The 21,024-nt window shown below is 44.2% G+C and overlaps 1 protein-coding gene across 1 annotated transcript in view; it reads left to right on the top strand.

The window, feature by feature from the left end:
- Positions 1 to 21,024, top strand: part of EXOC6B (exocyst complex component 6B) — a 1,306,513-nt gene that overhangs the window by 657,042 nt on the left and 628,447 nt on the right. The window contains 1 exon segment of the mRNA XM_029594539.1: positions 3,505 to 3,616. Coding sequence (XP_029450399.1) covers positions 3,505 to 3,616 — 112 coding nt within the window.

The following is a 21,024-nucleotide window of genomic DNA, read 5'->3' as shown; positions in this document are numbered from 1 at the left end:
TGCATGATCTCAATGCTGAGGCAGCCCTTTGTGCATTCGAGATGTGTGACCTCTATGCTGCAGCCACCTTCAAAGCCGTCGCGGTGTATGGCCTCAATGCCATCATGATGCAGAGCTGCCCCAATACCATCAGCGCCTTTCGATGCCATTCAGAAATGAGGCCTTTGGGCACGTTGGCCACCAATTCCTTTTGTTGCCACTCTTGACTATATCAAGCACCACCAATGAGACATTGGGATCACCCTTGAGTCCCCTGGTCGCCCCTGAGGCATCGTCTGCCTGGGCTCTTGAGATCCCTTGAGTGCCACTGAAGCCCTCAGGTGCCAGGAATTTCAATCTTGGACTGATCGAGCGCTGGGGTCACCATCTACTCAAGGCACCCTGATACACTGAAGCATTCAGGCGCAGTGGTCTGATGTCCCGATAGGAGCGGAGGAGCACCTTGCTGTCCTATTACAGGCTACGGCTATTGGGCACGATGGATACCGTTGATCTCAGGGGCCTGAGCTGTTGGGATCGGGGGGGGGGGGGGGGGGTATTGGAGACCCCGCCTGGATTTCATGCACTAGCAAGGCTATTGTCAGCCATAGCCACTGGTGAGAGACGCCATCCAGCTTGCAGCATCGATGCTCTCGGATGCATAGATGAGCTGAGGGAAACAATTGATGGTGCGGGCGGTTATCAGTTCCTTTGGACATCGTTGAGCCTCTGCCTGCAAGCACCCCTGGCATCTTTGGTACTGCCAGTCCATCGATGCCTTTGAGCAGTGAGGTCTCTTTTGGTGCTGCCAGGTGGTTGATGTCCGCAGGTGCCTGTGGCACCGAGGATGGCGCTATATACCGTCAAACTGATCCTGATTCGGTCAAGTGCCGTTAAAGCCCTGGATGCAGCATCATTTGGTGCCCTTGATGTGACCCTTCAGTGAGTGCAATAGTGCTATGGGCCCTCCAGGCACTGTCACCACTGTGGGTATCAATAGATGTGGTTATAAGCTGCAGGATATAAACGTAGGACTCCATGGGCACCATCAGTCACCAGGGACTTTGCTGCTGTCATTCCCTGAGGGAATCAAAGGTGCCCTGCTTCTTGGGGCGTTATCAGGTACTGGAAGGGGCGACATCATAGAATACCATGCCCTGTGCACCAGTGGTATGAGGGATGCAATCATCATTCTCTTCCTAGTCATGCCACTGTGAGTTATTGTGACAGTGGAGCTCAGCATGTGCGGTCGGGTACATCAAGGCATCTACTCTGTGTGGCTTGGATGATGGCAGGCAGCATTCTCTCTGTCTGTGCAGGTCTTAGGCATGCCAGGTTTCTGCCATCGTTGCATCATGGCCTGGCATCCTCGTCAGTTCTGTACCGTAAAGTGCTGGGGAGCACTTTCGGGGAAGGCGTCATTACACCCTCTATGATTCACCTTTTGGCAGTGTGTAGCCATCTACTCTAGCAAGTGGATACCATGTATGAGTACTGGTCAGTGTGTTTTCACAGTGGAAGGCTATTTTTCCAGTTGTCCTCTACTGTATAGGTGTATCTGTGTGAGTGTTTTCCTCATGGCAAGCACAATTTGTGTCCCACAGCCACAGGACTGACCTAGAACTGTGTTCCTGGTCAAACCCTAAGGGAAGTAGACATCGGGAGGGATGTGTCGGGAGTCCTCTCTTCCTTCCGAAGAGGAATATGCCTTTCGACCCCTCTCATGTCAAAAACCCCTTTTGTGGGGAAGCTCCTGAGGCTCTGTCCCTGGCATGTTTATCTCTGAACCAGAGCCTTGATTCTTGAAATCAGTGCTTCTTTGGGGAGACCAGGGCCGGGGAACAGCAGCAGCAGTCATTGGACTGTTTTTGCTGGTGCTCCTCCATTGTTACTTGTGGTGGCCTACCCAATCTGAGGGTAGCTGCCAGTGTTGGTTTTGTCGCTTTTGAACCCCGTTGATCAGTGATTGTAACACAACTCACTCTCCAGTGGAGAGTTGATAGAGTTTTTGTGGATCGAGAGGCCCCTATTCCCATTACTCCTCTCCCTTCAGGAAGGAGAGGTATAGCTCTGTTCCAGGGTGACCTCTGGGCGCCTGATTGCACACCCCTACAAGGGGTGTCCCCCATTCTCCATTTCCGGAGAAGGGATGTCACCACTTCTGACTGGTGGTTATTCTTGGTTCCTTGCAAATTCCTTGAGCCGGTCAAGTTATAGAACTCTCCTTCGGTCGTTCTAAGGCACAGCAGGTCTATTTCGCGAGGCAGCATTTCCAGAGTAGCTCCCAGATGAAAAAGGCTATATCATGAACTGAGGGACTATGCCTAGGGGACAGGGTGATTACTACAGCTGCACATGCTCAGTAGGGCATGTTTGAAAGCTCTAGATTCTTTGAGTTATGTGCTGGGTTCCTTCTGATGATGTCACCCATGTGTGAGGACTAACATCCTGCTGTCCTGTGAGAATACCCATTACAGGTAAGCAACTTTGCTTTCCCCTTGAAACTATGTTGACTCTTCCCTGTTAAGCCATGTCTGTCTATATAGTCAGTGATTTTGTTTTTAAAAACAGCTTCTACCATTCTGACGGGCACTGACATCATACTCATCAGTCTGTATTTTCCCAGATCAGTCCTGGAGCCCTTTTTGAAAATTGGCATCAAATTGGCCTCCTTCTAGTCTTCAGGAATCATGGCTGTTTTAAATGATAGGTTATATATTACTAGTAACAGGTTAGCAATTTCATGTTTTAGTTCTTTTAGAACTCTAGGATGGATACTATCCAGTCCCGGTGATTTGTTACTCTTTAGCTTGTCATTCTTATCTATTACATCCTCAATTGTCACAGACATTTGTTTTAGTTGCTCAGAATTTCTACCATTAATGTTTCATGTGTGGGTATGGTCCCAATATCCTCCTCCGTAAAGACCAAGGCAGAGATCTCTTTGTTTTTATGATATTTTCTTGTCCTTCCTGAACACCCATTTAACACTTCGGTCATCTAGCGGCCCAACTGACTTCTTTACAGGTTTTTTGCTTTAAATATACTTGAAAAAGATATTAGTTTTTGCCTCATTGGCAAGCTTTTCCTCAATTTCTGTTTTAGACTGTCTAAAAGCCTTTCACTTATACAGAGCACACATGTATAATACACTCATATTGCATGTACTTTCTAGTTGGGTAAAGCATGAGTATGAATGCATATCTGTCACATGCATATCCCTTTCTGATTATTAGATATGCATGCTCTAGAGTGCATTGTCTACTCTTTCTGAAAATAACTATGAATTTACGAGCACCAATTTATCTTGTACAAGGAAAGGTCACTAATGGGTACCTCTTGGTTATCTTTAGTAGACTGATATTGTACCAGAAACATCCATTCTTAACCTCTGGTCTTCTGTGAGGATTATGGGCACATGTTCTCAGAATCCTTTCCCTCATGATTTAAAGGTTTGGTTATATATGTTTTATTTTCAGAAATGACCAGATTTTAAATATATATTTGTGTATTTTTCTTGTGCAGTTCCACAGAGGTTGATGACATGATTCGGAAATCGACGAACTTGCTGCTTACTCGAACACTGAACAATTGTTTACAGAATGTGATTAAGAGGAAGAATATTGGGCTGACAGAGGTGAGGATTTAGTATTCAGCAATTAGTTTCCGCTTTACAGTCTGATTAGCTGAAATTCAATCTCTAATTCTTGATACATTATTTCTTTCTAAAATCTTGACAGCATAGAAAATGTATGGTAGCGCCATCCTTCCCTTATGCATGTCTCTGTCTCTTTTCCTGTCTCCCTTTATTTTGAACAGCCCTACACGAAATAAAGGTGCTCATAATTAATACACGTAATTAGAATTTGTACAGGAGCAATCCTGTGAGGTGCAGTTTTTCTTTTACAGCATAGAATCAGTTTGTTTTTGGATATAGTGAAATGTGCTGGGATGTCTGGCATGTACTGTGTTCAAGGATATTGGATGGTTATAATTCTTGGTTTTATGATTCCTACCAGGAAAGCTTTAATGTTCAAAGACAAGACAGTGCCTTGGTTCATCTTTTAACATGGATGCACCTAGAGTACTGGAGGAAGAATATGGATGCAATCTGTTAGACTGGATAAAGAAAAATAGTGCAGTAGGAAATCCTGTGGGCAATTTGTTCGGCTTCTTTTTGTACAATTTCTAAGCAGCATTCCAAGCAGGATTCTGTAAGATTTGGTTAAAGGCCATAAAAGTTCAGATTTAATGACTTCATTTTTGGAGAAAATGTCTTACATGTCAGAAATTGCTTAGTGTGTTATTAAAGTTGGCAATTGCCCCCCTTCAGAAAACACACACACAGACGGCAATTTAAGCAGCCAGGTTCCTGTTTAAAACTGCTGACATTTTGGTTTCTTGTATTATTTTAGAAATGGTAATGTTGGAAGCAGTTCTGAACTATCTTTATAGTGTGTGTGTACATATATACGGTATATATGTTTATATGTGTGTGTATATGTATTTATATAAAGTTTGTATCATATTTATAAAGGTAAAATATTTTACTTTTATTTTTTGGTAAAACAGTATAAAAATATCACAGACTTTATAAATATTCCCCAGCATTCCATGACTTGTGATAGTATCTTGAAAATTCCACTCATGTTTTTGAGTTTTCTGTTTTGTTTTTAATTTAAAATGGAACTTCCATCAATTCTAAAGAAATATATTTCATTAAAAACTGATTTGCTATTTTAACAGACAAGATAACATAAGATGTGATTATGCAGCCACAAATTTCTGGAAAAATGCTTAACTGAAAAGTTATAAAGTAGAATAAAATACAGGGAACCATCAAACTAGGGTGAGAGAACATAGTACAAAATTTCAGCTCTGTGAGACTTTCCTCACTCCAAATGATGTCAAATTTTCACCAATGTGTATTGTGCTGTTCGTACGTCTAACTCTACATGTGAAACTGGCCCCTGCACCCTAAACCACCACTAACACCTCACCTTGACCTATCAGATAGCCCTCCTATAGAGATATAGATAGGTGCACACAATGAGACCCTCCCCAGAGGCGCTCTCTCTCTCTCTCTCTCTACGCCACTCAACTCCTCCCTCTCCTCCTTCCCCCCTCCCCCCAAGCCATGAAATGGCCAAAATGCAATTCTAAAAATTTATCACAAATTGCCTTATGGCCATTTCGCACACATTGCACAGCTTAATGCCAGGGGAAAAGGTGTAGTTATTTCCGGTGTTAAAACCATGCGATAGCATGCGTTATGCTATTGCACTGTGTGATATGGCCCCTAATTTTACTAATTCCCGCCCAATACTTCTCCCCAATCCCGCCCTCCCAAAAAATTTGCATTCACGCCGTATGCTACAGTGTTTTTCGCATGCGATAACGCCATAACACACTTTGATGCATGACCCTCTAATGACCTGGAAAGGACCTGGAAGAGGACTTTGATGTGGTTGGTCACTGAATGATGGCTCCATGATAATCAGGATCAGCAGATGAACATACTAAGTTATCCTAAAAAGAGTATATATAAAGAAAAGCTGTATATGGTAGGGATGAAATAGAAGCCATTGAGATACATAGTAAGGAGCAGGGTTCTAAAATTTATGTAGTTGTAATATATAGATCACCATAGCAAAGGGAAGAGCTAAATATGGACATAACAGAACCCATGCAAAGTAGATGCACTGCTACTTAAGAATTTAAATCTGTCAGATGTAGATTTGAGAGTGCCAGAAGTAGAACAAGGATGTTAGACCTCAGAAAGACTGGCTTTAAAAAAATAAATGATTATGTTAATAAAGCCATGTCAGGAATGGGGAATAGAAGAGATAGAGAGGAATTATGGATAGCAATAAAAAAAATAGGTATTGAAATGGTATAAAAGTATCGTGTCAGCATGATAGGAAGAAAAAAAAATAGAGAGACTACTATGGTTCACCAAGGAAGTAGGAGAAAAAGTACTGTGTAAAAAAAAAAATAGTCTTTAGGAAATTAAAACAGAAGAAACAAAGGAATATATTTAGACTGGCAAAGTCTCAAGTGGAGGAGTATACTGTCTAATCAGTGAAAACAGGGGATACAACTTTCTTTGAATATATGTGAAAAAGAGGAATAATTAAAAGGGAGAGAACAAATGTAGTGAAATGAAGATCCAGAAAAAAGCGATTCCTTTAAATAAATGTTTGGTATTCTAGTAGAGATAGCCTAAATCTGAAAGGCAAGGATTTAAGGCTACTGTGGGCTGAACACATTACTGCTTCCGGAGGAAGTGGTATTCAATGTAAGGTAAGGACAAGTGTTATTTAAGTTAACTCCAACTTAATTAGCATACTTATATACCCCTCTCGTTATACAAGAAATAAAAAGTTATGGCTCTGTACTCCCACTAGTTCTGCAAATACAAGAGTGTCATTTGTTGTCCCAGTAATAGTACATCAGAAATAGAGATCTTCCGTTCCATCGACCTCAGCCTAAGTCACTGAGATTCTACTGCCACATGCTTTAATATACACCCCTGCAGTTGAGTAAATGTTAAAACTTGTGCACACTATCACTGGTCAGCATGTCCTTATGAAAACTCTTGATTCCAAAGACCAGGAATGAAGCGTCACCATAAGTTCTAACCTATGACATATGAGTAAGCAACTTTCCCAACTCTGTCAATTTTCAGGCCAATCTACTGGCTAGTTTCTGAGTTGAAAGAGGGTTGCAGACACACATGACCTCCCCATCAGGCATGCCTTTTTACTTTGTTTGTGAACTAAAAATGAATATTAATTCAGTTAAAAAGCACTGGGCCCAGGCAGGTTCCTAACAGCATATTATAAAATTCTTATTGATCAGATCAGTATTCTTGTGGGAGACATGTTTGAAACAACTGATAGATGCTTTCTAAGATCAACTAGCAAAGCAATAAAAACAATTTTTCTAAAAAAAAAAAAAAAGTAGAAAGTTGCAAAACCCTGCATTATATCACTCTGTATTTTTGCTAAACTTGGAATATGATTATGCCAGATTTTATTTCTTTGTCTCAAGCAAAATTTGTTGAAAGAAGGCACTTTTAATTATTTATTTATTTATTTATTTATTTATTTATTTATTTGGCCTGACTGTCATGGAGTGTGAATCTTTGGGCTGGGTCCACACCGACAGCAGGCAGACATGCTTAAGGGGCAGGTCTGAAGAAGAGGCTTCATGTATATCAGCCTCTTCTCCCACAGGTTGAACCATTAGGTTCTGAGGCCAGCAGGACTTAGGAGAGAGTCTGCAGTAAGGAGAGCTGTCTGAGGCCAGGCCAGGGCAGGCAGTGGGTAAGCAGTACCAAGATCCAGGCAAGGGTCGAGACGGGCAGTTGTCCAGTGGAGGCTATATCCAGGCAATGGTCGTGGCAGGCAGCAGTCAGGCAAAAGTGATATCCAGGCATTGGGTCAAGGCATGAGAGATTAGACAGTGCAAACAGGGAAAGGCAGGGGACTTGGCAGAGAGAAGTGGCTGGATTAGAAAAGCAGGACTGGAACAAGACAAAGGGGCAAGGCAGGATCCAAGAGAGCAACAAAAACCAACAGGAATATAGGAGGACCTGTTGCTGAGGCATCTGACTGATGTGAGACCAGTTATTAAATCCCCCAGCTTGATGACATCACCGCTATGTGCCTCAGAGTCCTTTCCTGCCAAGGGCCCTTTAAGTGTATGATATGCACTTGTGCCCCTATGGAGGAACGAGGCAGTGATTGTGCTGGCATAGGCAGTGATGGTGGCAGTGACCTGGGCCTACTACTACTACAGATCTGTAGTGTTGCGCGTTCTCTTTCCACAAAGTAGGTATTATATTTGCTCTTCTCTGGTCCTAAGTAATCTCTCCTGTTGTGAGAAGTTGAAAAGAGCTGTGAGGGGTACAGTTGGCACTTCCTTTAATGCCTTTACTAATCTGAGATGTACCTCACCAGGTCCCAAAGCCTTGTCTACTTTTAGTTTAAATCTTTCTATTAACAAATTGAAACACATCACAATATGGCATACGATTGCTTCTCTAACATACCACATTTCTCAGCTGTAACAGTTTTATAATACACAGTTACATTTTATTTACCCCATCTAATCCCAGATCTGCACTACGTAGTGAAAAACATCAGACACTCAGGATAACAACATTTTTATAGTAAAATTCCATATTCATTGACTGAAAGAAATGAAAATACAGTATACAACCACTTAATGGCTCTAAAAAGTATTCTGTGGTATATGAGGCAATACCAGGGAGTAGCTATCCTGGATCTTTGGAAACCTGTCAGAGCCAGCCTGACCTTACATTTTTGCTGCTTAGAACTCCATAACTAGATCACCACACATTTGAAGTTTCCAATTTGTCAAACAAGGGGTGTCTTCCGATCACCAAAATTTTAATATCATCTTTAAACTATCAAAAAAGCTTTAAGGAGAAATAATTTTCAATATTGTAGAATCAGGGCTTAAAGTACCTAGACTTTCAAATAAACAAAGATTTAGCCAATGTTCGGTCTACTGACGTGTGTGCTGCTTTGGAGGCGTAAAGTCATCTGGAAAATGATATCACCTTGGTGTGGAAGTGATCCTGTAGCTAGGATCTGCCCTCCAAGGATGTGTCTCCAGGGCCATGTGCCCAGTAGGGAAGGGTTAGGACTGCCGTTATAGTTGGTGATTTGATAATTATGAATGTAGATAGCTGGGTGGCTGGTGGGCAAGAGGATCGCTTGGTAACTTGTCTGCCCGGTATGAGGGTAGTGGACTTCATACACCACCTGGATAAGTAAGGAATCTGTTCAAAGCATGGTAGTCCTCACACATGGGTGACATCATCAGATGGAGCCTGAGAAGGAAAACATTTGTCAAAGTTTCTAGAAACTTTGACTGGCAGGCTGAGCATGCTCGACGTGCCAGTATCCACGTGGCCATGCGGGGGTCCCTATTCAGTCTCTTTCCATGAAGCTTTTGACTCACGACTGTGGAGCTCGTGCTAAACTTTTTGGAAAACTGTTTTATTCCCGCTTTTTGGGTCATGCTGGGTCCCTTAATCTCCTGGAGTTAGTTATCAGGTGTCGCGTTAAGTTTTTATGTTCTTTGTGGTTGCTTTCCGGTGGCCGCTGGTCATCAACCACACACCGCATTTTTTTTCCAAAGGCGTCATCCGGTTTTCACCGTTGTCACCAGTGCCCCTGGACTATATCCATCACAGACCCCCATGAAGTCTTTATTTTGCGCTTTCCGTGCCCAGATGACTCCTAAGGGCCATCGTGTGAACCTCAACAAGATGGAAAAGTTGTTTGGCACCAGAAAGTCTGAACCCTCGACTTCAGCACTGGGGGCATCGACACCCAGGGGACATGAAGTCTCGGCAACTCCAGCTCCTGTGTTTACTTCCCCACCTCTGGGTTCTCATGTGGAACTGGGCGCGGGGGATCGTCCACTTTCTGTCTCTTCCCATTCCAAGTCTGGATCCTTTCTGTCTCCCTCAGCTCTGGGGAAAAACCGGGCCGAGCATCTGGGGAAATCAAGAAAGCGTTGCCATTGATTGCCATCTTTCCATGGCTCCAAGCTCGGGAAGACACCAGCACTGACCAAGCTGCCCCTGAAGCTGCCCTGGCCTGAGGAGGCATCACCTTCCATCGAGGCTGAAGGCCAGAGGCGATCCCAACAAGTTCCCGTGATGGGCACTGATCCCCCTCGGGGCTCCGACAGGGTTCTGGTTTCGTTTCCTCCTCACGCTGTTCTATCGTTGTCATCATTTGAGGAGGAGTCAGAGTACCATGTGAAGTTGATGATCGGCCAAGCCCTACAAGACATCAGGGCTACCACCAGAGCCAATGCTATCAGTGCTCACACCTTTGCTAGAGTGGCTGGATTTATTGCTCAGTGTGTTGCCTGCACATCCTCTCCAGGTGCCCTGGGTGCCCTCAATGCCACAGGGAGCACCAGTGCAGCCCTCACCTGTCGCTATTCTAGTGGTCGACTCCTCCGATGAAGGAGGACCGTCTGGCTTGAAGAAACCCACTCCTGAGCTTTCTGGGATCGATGCCCTTAGGTCCATTGATTCTCTCGGTGCCCGCAGGGCCTCCGGTACCAGCGCATCCTTCAGTGTCCACGGGGCCGCTGGTGACCGCACCTCTATACCTTTGAGGCTCCTGGTGCCTTTGGGCTCTCAGCCTAGGGGTGCAATGGGGGCTCCCCTTCTGTTGTCCCCAGGCACTCTGAGTGAAGAGGATGCTTCCTATGACCCTTAGGAGGATGAGGCATCCCCATCCTCTTCGGAGGACACAGAGGACTTGCCCTCTGAGCCTGCTTCCCGGGAGGAGAGGCGTAGATCTCTACTGGAATACTTGACTTTTGCCAGCTTTGTGAAGACTTTGGCGGAATCAGTGCCATTCTAACTCTTGACTGAGCAGGACTCCAGGCACAAGATGCTAGAAGTCCTCCAATTTGTGGATTCCCCTAAGGTGATGGTAACAGTACCGGTGCATGACATCTTTAAAGATCTGTTTGTCCAGCTGTGGAAGCATCCCTTTTCGATCCCCCCAGTTAACTGAAAGACTGATGCAGTTTACTTGGTGCAACCCACCATGGGGTTTGAATGCTTCCACGCCAGTCAGTAATGTTGGAATCAGCCTTGAAAAAGGCAAGGAGTTCATGGACCCATGCTTCAGCTCCCCCAGGTCGTGATCACAAAGTCCTGGATGGTCTAGGAAGGAAGGGCTTCCAAGCGTCCATGCTGGGGGCCCAGATTGCATGTTACCAACTCTATATGAGCCAATACTCCAGGAACCTCTGGAAACAAGTTCAAGTTCTGGTGGACTGCTTCCCGCAACAAGTTCAGAAGGATTTCCTGAAAGTGATTCAACAGGGGCTGAAGTTTGACAGACATGATGACCAGTCCGCTTATGATGTGTTTGAAATTGCGGCCAGGGTTGCTGTGGTGGGGTATAGGTGCTCGACATATGGCCTGGCTTCAGGCCTCAGTCCTCCAGCTGGAACTGCAGGAGCATATCACGGACCTGCCCTGTGCTGGGGAAAATATCTTAGGGGAGAAAATCAAGGAAGCAGTAGCACAACTGAAAGATTATCATAAAACCTTCCAGCATCTGTCTGCCAGCACGTCAGATCCTCGGTCCTCTGGCAAGAAGTCCTTGAGACAGAGTTTGAGACGCCCCTTTTACCACCCAAGGAAATATCCTACAGTGGTTAGGATGAGGTCTCAGTGTGCTGCACCTAGGAAATGGATTCAACAGCCATGCTCCCCTCGACCAGAGTCCTGCCATGGGATTTTGACTGCGAGGGAGTTTAAGCTAGCAACCCATGCCCACTACAAACAATTCCCCAGTTGGAGGCCACCTGCAACTCTTTGCAGACCGTTGGCAATCAGTCACTTCTGACCAATGGGTCCTGTCCATTATTTGTTGGAGGTACAGACTGAACTTTCGAAAGGTCCCCCCAGAATCCCCTCCGTGCCTCTCTTGGGGGTTTTCGGTGAACCAGCAAGTACTGCAAGTGGAACTCTCCGCCCTCCTAATGGCTGGAGTAGTCAAACCCATTCCACCAAGCCAGTGGGACAGCAGGTTTTACTCCAGGTATTTCCTGATTCCCATGAAGACAGGAGGCCTCTGTCCTATCCTGGACCTGAGAGCTTTGAACAGATTCCTCTGAAGAGAAAAGTTCAAAATGGTTTCACTGGGCTCTCTAATCCCTCTTCTAAAGAGAGGGGACTGGATTTGCTCTCTCGATCTAAAGGACGCTTATGCTCACAGCAATCGGAAGTACGTCTGATTTCTGGTGGGAGAGGAGCACTTTCAATATTGGGTGCTACCCTTCGGCCTAGCATCTGCGCCCTGTATCTTCCCAAAATGCCTAGTGGTGGTGGGTACCTATCTCAGGAAGCAGCAAGTGCATGTCTTCCCCTTCCTGGATGATTGGCTCATCAAGCGCGACACCAGGCTGGGGGTGCTACAGTCTCTCCAATCCACCATACAGAGGCAATATATTTTCTGTTGTATTCTCCATTCCTTTTTAGATAATTCCAAACGTTGTGTTTGCATTTTTGACCACCATTGCATGTTGAGCTAAGAATTTCAATGTTTGGTCCACAAGGACTCCAAATCCTTTTCTTGGGTGGTGACTCCCAATAAGGAACCCAGCATTGTGTAACCTCCTGCACGAGGTCATGCATTCCATTGAGGACTAGATCTAAAGTGTCAGCTCCTCTTGTGAGTTCTAGGACCAGCTGCTCCATGAAACAGTCATTTATGGGAACTAAAATCTTAACCTTTCTAGAATTTCCTAATGAGACATTGACTCAGTTAATACTGGGGGGTAATTGAAATCTCACATTACTATTATGTTGTCAAATTTATTTGCCTTTCTAATTTCAGTTAGCATTTCACAGTTTTTCTTTATCTTGGCTAGATGGACGGCAGTATAAACCCACTGCTATACTTTTACCCGTCACATGTGGAATTTCCATCCATAGGAATTTCAGTGTGCATTTTGTTTCCTGCTGGATTTTTATTATGTTTGACTCTATGTAATCCTTTACATATAGGGTTACCACTCCACCAATTTGATTGATTTATTTATTTATTTATTTATTTATTTATTTATTTGTAGCTTTTATATACCGACATTCATTTAGTAACATCACATCGGTTTACAATTAACGTAACATCTAGCAGTGGTGGTTTACACATGAACAATTGAACTGGTTAGAAATAATAACAATACTAGTTACATCTAAGGAACAGTTGAAGAAAATAAAGAAGTACAAACTAAATCAGAGATTAAGAAGTTAAAAGATCAAAACAGGTTTTAAATAAAATAAGTTAAAATACAAGTTGCAAAAAATTGTGAGGTTGAGAAACTAGTATGATTAAAGCTTGTACTACATATTGTGAAAAGAGAAATAAATTGAGAATATAAGCGGAAAGATTTGGTATATGTAAGACAGGAAGGGGATAAACAAGAATAAAGGTGGAGCGTGTAAGGAATAGATGGAATAGAAAAGTAGACAAAGCATATAAAAATATATAATAAATATTGCAGGATAATACTATAAGCTGCAAAATTGAGCAATAAATTGAAGCTATGTACAATTAGGAGGTTGATTATTAAGGCATTGGCAATAAATGGTAAACTGCAGGGGGTATGAGGGGGAAATGTCTACTGCTATTATGGGGGAGAAGGATCGGGGAGGAGGAATAGCCTAGTGGTTAGAGCAGTGGGCTATGAACCAGGAGACCTGGGTTCGAGTCCCACTGTTGCTCCTTGTGACCTTGGGCAAGTCACTTTACCCACCATTGCCTCGGGTACAAACACTGTGATATCTCAGATCGAATGTTGGTATATAAAAAAATAAATAAATAAATAAGAAAAGTCATGTTTTAAGTTTTTGTTTAAACTATTTTGGACATGATTCCTGATGGAGGTCAGGGGGCATATTGTTCCAGCTTGTCGGCCCGACTATAGACATGGCGCATTCTCTAGTTGAGTTGAATAAGATGGTTTTGTGAGAAGGCGTGTTTAATGTAGCAGAGTGTTGTGTTCTTGGTGGTCTGGCATGTTTTCGGAAGTGTGGAGCATTATTGAGCCAGTGCAGGGTTTTGTGTATTAAAGACACTGTTTTGTATTTTATCCGTTGTGCGATGGGGAGCCAATGTAATTCTTGGAGGATAGGAGCGATGTGTTCAGATCTGCAGGTGATCTGAGGTGTGCAGCTGCATTCTGCAGCGTTTGTAATGGGAGGTTGGTCGCTTTAGGGAGGCCAAGAAGAAGGGAGTTACAGTAGTCTACTTTTGTGAGGCTAAGGGATTGAAGAATGGTGCAGAAGTCACATTGATAGAGTAGAGGTGTTAATTTTTTTTTAGAGTGTGCAATTTAAAATAACAATCTTTTATTGTATTGTTAATATGTTTTGCCCTGTTACGTTGATATAACTTATACCCTGGAATCACAGTGGCCCATTGGTTATCCGCCTTCCACCACCTCTCTGATATGCTTATATTGTCTATATCATTGTATATATAATGCCATACATTTCAACTATTCAGGCTTATGGTATTCACGTACAGACATTTTAAAGTATGCTTATATTTTTTTTATTTCTATTTGTATTCACAACCTTCTTGTTAGCAGAAGACATGGGTAGTGTAAAGTCATTCACGTCTGTGTACTCTGTCTACATTAATTTGGGCTACTTCAGCTTTAACCACAACCTCTCAACTGGGATATTCTAACTTCCCTATTTTGCAAGTATCCTTGAAGAAACCTCCCTCTGAACCATGTGCTTCTAACTAGCAGCTTTCCCTCAAGGGCTAGTTTAAAGCTGTTTAATCTCCTTTTTTTTAATGTTATAAGCAGATGGGTTCTACCCTGATTATAGTAGAGCCTGTCCTGACAGAATAGGGTCCCACTTCCACTGAATCTTTCCCAGTTCCTAACAAATCTAAAGCCGTCCTTCCTGCACCGTCCGTGCATTGGGAGTCTAGGAGCTCAGCCTGCCTCATGGCTCCTGCACGTGCAATGAGGAGCATTTCTGAGAATACAACCCTGAAAGTTCTAGATTTCAATTTCCTACCTAAAAGGCTACATTTTGTCTTCATAGCCTTTCACCCTTCTCTGTCCTATGTCATTAGCACCCACATTTACCATGACGGACAGCTCCTTCTCAGTATCTCTAAAATCTTATCCAGCTGGTGTATGAAGTCCACCAGCCTCATACCGGGCAGACAAGTTACCAAGCGATCCTCTTGCCCACCAGCCACCCAGCTATCTATATTCGTAATTATCAAATCACCAACTATAACGGCAGTCCTAACCCTTCCCTACTGGGCACATGGCCCTGGAGACACATCCTTGGAGGGCAGATCCTAGCTACAGGATCACCTCCACACCAAGGTGATATCATTTTCCAGATGACTTTATGCCTCCAAAGCAGCACACACGTCAGTAGACCGAACATTGGCTAAATCTTTGTTTATTTGAAAGTCTAGGTACTTTAAGCCCTGATTCTACAATATTGAAAATGATTTCTCCTTAAAGCTTTTTTGATAGTTTAAAGATGATATTAAAATTTTGGTGATCGGAAGACAACCCTTGTTTGACAAATTGGAAACTTCAAATGTGTGGTGATCTAGTTATGGAGTTCTAAGCAGCAAAAATGTAAGGCCAGGCTGGCTCTGACAGGTTTCCAAAGATCCAGGATAGCTACTCCCTAGTATTGCCTCATACACCACAGAATACTTTTTAGAGCCATTAAGTGGTTGTATACCGTATTTTCATTTCTTTCACTCAATGAATATGGAATTTTACTATAAAAATGTTGTTATCCTGAGTGTCTGATGTTTTTCACCACGTAGTATAGATCTGGGATTAGATGGGGTAAATAAAATGTAACTGTGTATTATAAAACTGTTACAGCTGAGAAATGTGGTATGTTAGAGAAGCAATCGTATGCCATATTGTGATGTGTTTTAATTTGTTAATAGAAAGATTTAAACTAAAAGTAGACAAGGCTTTGGGACCTGGTGGGGTACATCTCAGATTAGTAAAGGCATTAAAGGAAGTGCCAAATATACCCCTCACAGCTCTTTTCAACTTCTCACAACAGGAGAGATTACTTAGGACCAGAGACGAGCAGATATAATACCTAGTTTGCCAGGGTGGGTGCAAAGAGAAAGCGCGACATTACAGATCTCTTACTTTTATATCTACATCATTGGTGGGAAATGTAATGGAAATACTGTTGAATGATAGAATAGTTTAAAATGCTGAAGCAAGAGGATACATGATCCTGTAAGGAAAATTATGGCTACAGATAATTATCTGATTTAACAGCTAACCTGTGATCCTAGTTCAGTAGGTTAAGGGAGCAGAAACTCTTTTGTGAGGTAGATAATCAGCTTTATTATAACAGCATAATGGTTTCAGAGTTTAGTATGGTAGATTAGATATAGTTTGTTTTAAGTTTCATTTTATTTTTACAGAGCAAAGCATTGTTACAAGATTAAGCTAATATTCTTATGTTATCTGTCAACCTGCACTTCTCACTACACAACACCAAATTAACAGAGTTGAAAGATTTATTAAGCAGTTTATTTTACCCTTCGTTGTGACGGGTTGTAGTCCTACAGAAATTTGGGCCGTGTCCCATGGCATGTTAGGAATCCAGCAACATCCTGGCAGACAATTGATAAGTTACACCACAGTCTCAATGAAAATAGAACCAAGGGGTTTCACAGATGTTTCTGTGAGGTATGTCTGCAGAAACAGGGTAAAAAAGGACTTGGCTTGACAAGGTTTCGGTAGAGATAAGGTTGGCAAGTATGACAAGGCAGGCACTCCAAAGTTGATGGAGCAGGCTGTGTTGAGCAAGGAACTCAGTCTTAAAGGTTGCTAGTTCCCTGGTGTAGTGAACTGCAACAGTGGAAAAGTTCTGCAAAGGTAGCAATAATGTTGGCAGAGCAGTCTTAGGTCTGGGAAATTCTAGTAAAAGCTTCCGGAAAAGATTCCTTAAGAAATGTTTTGCAGTCTGTACAAGTTCAGAGTCTTCTTCCTGCTTGGGACTTCATAGCATATTCATTCCATAGGATCCAACATTGACTTCTGCTTGGATGTCACCACCATTGAAAGAGACAAGATTGGTGGGATGCCAGTGGCGTCTCCTGAGTCCAGATGTATATGCATATTCACACTGTCAGTAATGAGGTTCATCAGCGGACATTTGTGAACAATACTTGCTTCATAGCTGGCTTCATGGCTAGATACAAAGGGGTAGATTTTCTAATCGGCCCACGACTGTCATGTGCGTGCAGTTCCCGGCATGCGCACATGATTGCGCCGATTTTATAACATGCGCTCGCCAGCACGCACATGTTATAAAATCGGCTGGACGTGCGCATATGCACACCGGATTTTAAAATCCACACGTGCATGTGTGTGGGCGGCGCGTGTGTGGGGGGAGGGGGCAAATGTTCGTAAAATATGCACAGAGATGCAATTGGGATTTCCCCAGTTCCCTCCCAGTCAGCTCCAGTTAAGGAACAGAGTGGGAGGGACCTTCCCTACCCCTTCCTACATTTCCTCCCTCTTCCCCTCTCCTCCCCACCCCCTTAAACCTAACCTACTTTTCCCTAAATTTTTTATTTTATTACTTACTGCTCCTCCAGAGGAGAAGCAAGTTATGTGCGCCGGCCGGCTACCGCTCGCTCTTCTCCGGACCAGCGGCTAATGGCCACTGTCCCAGCCAGCCTCCATCCTGCCCTGCCCCACCCCTCCTTGCCCAGACCACACCCCCAGCCCATCCCTTTTTCAGGGCCCGGCACTTGTGCGTGTATTGGGACTTAAGCACGTGGGGGGCTTTTTGAAAATGCATGCAGCGCGTGCAGGGCCCATCCTTGCACAGTCCTTTGAAAATTCGCCTGAAAGTTTCCACCAAGGACATACTTAGCAGTTCATGTGCTGTGATGTACTAGCAATTTGTGAGGTGTAGACAGATGGCTGATAGAAGAACACTTGCAATTTCTTCTCGTTGTGTAGTTCCTCAAAATCTTTAAAAATGAAATTGTAGAGGCCATCACATGCCTGAGGATTCCATCTTTGTGTTGCTCAGGCCTGCACTTTGGTTCAGTCTGTGTGCAGTATTGCACACTCTGGTTCAATTGTGTACATCTTTTTACGGTGAGTGGCTTCTTCCCTACAATCCTATGCAACACGTTTTCATAATATCTTGCCAAACAAACTTGGATTATTTCTTGATGATGAAAGTAATAATCCATGGAATAAGGCAGAAATGATCTATCTGGATTTCAGTAAAGCATTGACAGTATTCAGCATACAAGTTCTATCAGCAAGATAACCAGCCTTGGAGTCCAAAGAAAAATTATCATTTCCTAGCATGTAGACAGATGGACTCAGGACTAGTGGGTTTATGCTCCCTGCCAGCAGATGGAGACAGAGCAAGATGACATCACAGTATATATATCCCTGCAGTGACCCCCAGCCTCCCAGTATTCTCTGTCTCCAGTAGATGGTGGATATGCATCCCCTTATGAGGATTGCTTTGAGCTTTTTGAAAGGAGAAATTTTAAATTCAGGAAAAGAAAGCCCTGCTCTCCTGCGTTGATACCTAAAGGTCCCTCCCCAAGTTGAGAATTCCTGAGGCGATTTCCATGGGCCCTCAGAGGTGTGCCTTGGTCTGGTAGCTGGGTTTCCCGGCGTGGACTTAGCTGCAAGTTCAGCTGAAAGGCAGCGAGTTCAGGAGGCTGAGCATGGTGGTGACATTAGTTGCCCTCTCCCCCCGCAGCTAGAGATGGTCTCTGTACTCAGCCGGTAAGTGCTGAGCTCAGGTAAGGTTTAAAAAAATAAAAGAAGAAAGTTTTACCTGAATCGGAGACAGAGGGGTTTCAGAAATTCCTCCGGTCTCCATTCTCGGCACACCATGCTGACGTTCGTTCCCCACTCCTGTTGGGGTTGGAGAACTGAACAGCCTGGCAGGTTGAGTGGCCCCCAGTGGGCTAGGCCCCGCACTTAGACTTTTTTCTTGCATGCCACGTGGTAGACCACAGCAGCTGTTTTGTGCTCTCTTGTTCGTGTTCTGCTGCCTTCTATAGGCTGTCGATGTGCACAGTGTGTTGGCTCTACGCACGCATTGTGCGCTTGGTTTTTGGGCACACTTTTTACATGCACAAATTTTTTTATGTGCTTAACTTGGTGCACAGGTTGTGCTTGTGCCTTGCCGCACTTTCTTCTAGGCACTTATTTTTTGGGCGCATTTCATTTTTGAGCACGAGCTGTTCTGATGCACATTTACCGTAGCAATGGCGCCGGTAAGCAAGAAGTCTAAGCATCTTCCTATTTGTGTTGCCTGTCATATTAGGGCTTCTCAACCTGACCTGGCTTCTAACCTGTGTCAGCGCTGCTCAGAAGCTCAGGGACAGTTGTCTTCCTCGGATTTTGCTTGGCCTGGAGCTTCCCATTCTGATGATGGGTTGGTCACGGCCTTGACTGGGAGGATGCCAGATCTTGGTTTTCCCTTGACTGGCTCCTCCGCTGGCGAGGGCAGTTCTATGGGACCAACTCCAGTTCCTTCTCAGCTTGGTCTGGACCCAGCTGCTTTTTCTTGGGTGGAATTTTTTCAGGGCTAACAAGCCTTTCTTCAGGTACAGTCCTCCGCTTCCCCCATTTCTGTCCAGTTGGACCCTCAGATGGTGGCTCCTCCCTCTTCCAGTCCTTTGCTTAAGCGCGGGGCTCACTTCGGTTCCCTGTGTGTGTTCCTGACAAGAATCCAGATGGCTCTGATGATGAGGTTGATCCTGATTCCCTGGAAGATGGGGAAATTCCTCTAGGACTGGAGCCATATGGAATCATGTTGCTGTTCTTTCATAGAAATGAACTACCGGCCCTGATTTCCCAGACCTTGAAACAGCTGGGTGTTCCTGGTTTGGTTGCTGTGGCAGAGCCGAGGAAGAATCCCATTTTGGTTTCCTTATGTAAAGCCTTTTGTTTTTTCCTGGTGATGGTTGCCATCCATGAATTGATTGATCTGGAATGGGATGCCCCAGAGGCAAATTTTTAAGGGGGATGGACATGGAAGGCATGTACTCCCTGAATCCAACTGTGAGAGAGCATTTGCGTTTTCCCAAAGTGGATGCTCTGGTATGTGCCATGTCTAAGTGGACTATCCCCGTAGAGGGAGGAATGGCCTTGAAGGATGTACATGATCAAAGGTCTGAGGCTATTCTTAAGCAAGCCCTTGAGGCAGTGGCAATGAATTTACAGATTACCTCCTGTTGCGCCCTAGTGGCAAGATCTTGTCTGCTTCTCTCAGGAAGTTGATGAGTCTGGAGGGAATTCCAGAGGGGTTAGAGAGCCTGCTGACACCTTTTTAGAAGAAGCAGGCTGTGATTTTGTTCGGACCTTATCCAGAGGAGTAGCTTCAGTGGTAGCGGTCAAGCGTCAACTCTGGTTGTGAAATTGGTCAGCTGCCACAGTTTCCAAAGCCAATTTTACCAAGATGCCCTTTAAATACTCACTCTTGTTTGGGAGCGAGTTGGAGAAACTGGCTAGTGAATGGGGCAAGTCTTCGGTGCCTCAGTTGCCAGAGGATGATAAACAGTTACAGCGCCCCTTTGGTATGAGGGGTCATTTCTGGAGTTCTAGGCGTTTTCGTCCCTACAGAGGAATGACCTTTCAGCGGACTCGGCCTTTCGGTAGGTCTCAGGCCTTTTGTCCCCGGCAGCCCAAGAGAGGAGAGTGGGTTCTGGAGATGGTACTGCAAAATTCCAGTGCATACCCTATATGAATTCCTTGGAATGTATTCATGTTGTTCATGCAGAAGAAGCAGGAAGTGGAGAACACGCTTCAGAGGCTTCTCAGACTGAGGACTGTGGATATGGTGCCTACATCTCAAGAAAGTATGGGGAGATATTCCATTTATTTTGTTGTGCCCAAGAAGGAGAGCTCCTTTCATCCCATCTTGGATCTCAAGAGGGTCTACCATCACTTGAAGGTGACTCATTTTCGAATGGAAACCGTACGCTCAGTAATAATGGTGGTGTAGTCAGGGGAATTTCTGACCTCCTTGAATCTGTCAGAGGCTTATTTTCATATTCTCATCTGATTGGAACACCATCACTTTCTACGCTTTGCAGTATTGGGGTGCCATTATAAGTTTTGGGTGCTGCCTTTTGGTCTAGCCACCGTTCCCAGAACATTTTCCATGATTATGGTGGTGGTAGCGGCGGCCTTGCGAAAAGAAGGAATCCTGGTGCACCCATATTTGGATGACTGGCTGATTCAAGCCAAGTCTCAGGAAAAGAACCGCCTGGTGATACCCAAGGTGATCTCCTTATTGCAGGAGCTAGTTGGGTGGAGAACCTGACCAATCGCAATCTTCAACCATCCCAGTTGTTGGAGTATCTGGGGGTCCAGTTCGACATGAGACAGGAAAGAATTTTCCTACTGGAAGTTCGGATCCAGAGATTTATGTCTCAAGTGCATCAGTTGATGAAC

This window comes from Rhinatrema bivittatum, chromosome 1, assembly GCF_901001135.1.
Source record: "Rhinatrema bivittatum chromosome 1, aRhiBiv1.1, whole genome shotgun sequence".
NCBI classification, from domain to species: Eukaryota; Metazoa; Chordata; class Amphibia; order Gymnophiona; family Rhinatrematidae; genus Rhinatrema; species Rhinatrema bivittatum.
The sequence above is the reverse complement of the archived record's forward strand: the minus strand, read 5'-3'. Positions and strand labels throughout refer to the sequence as shown.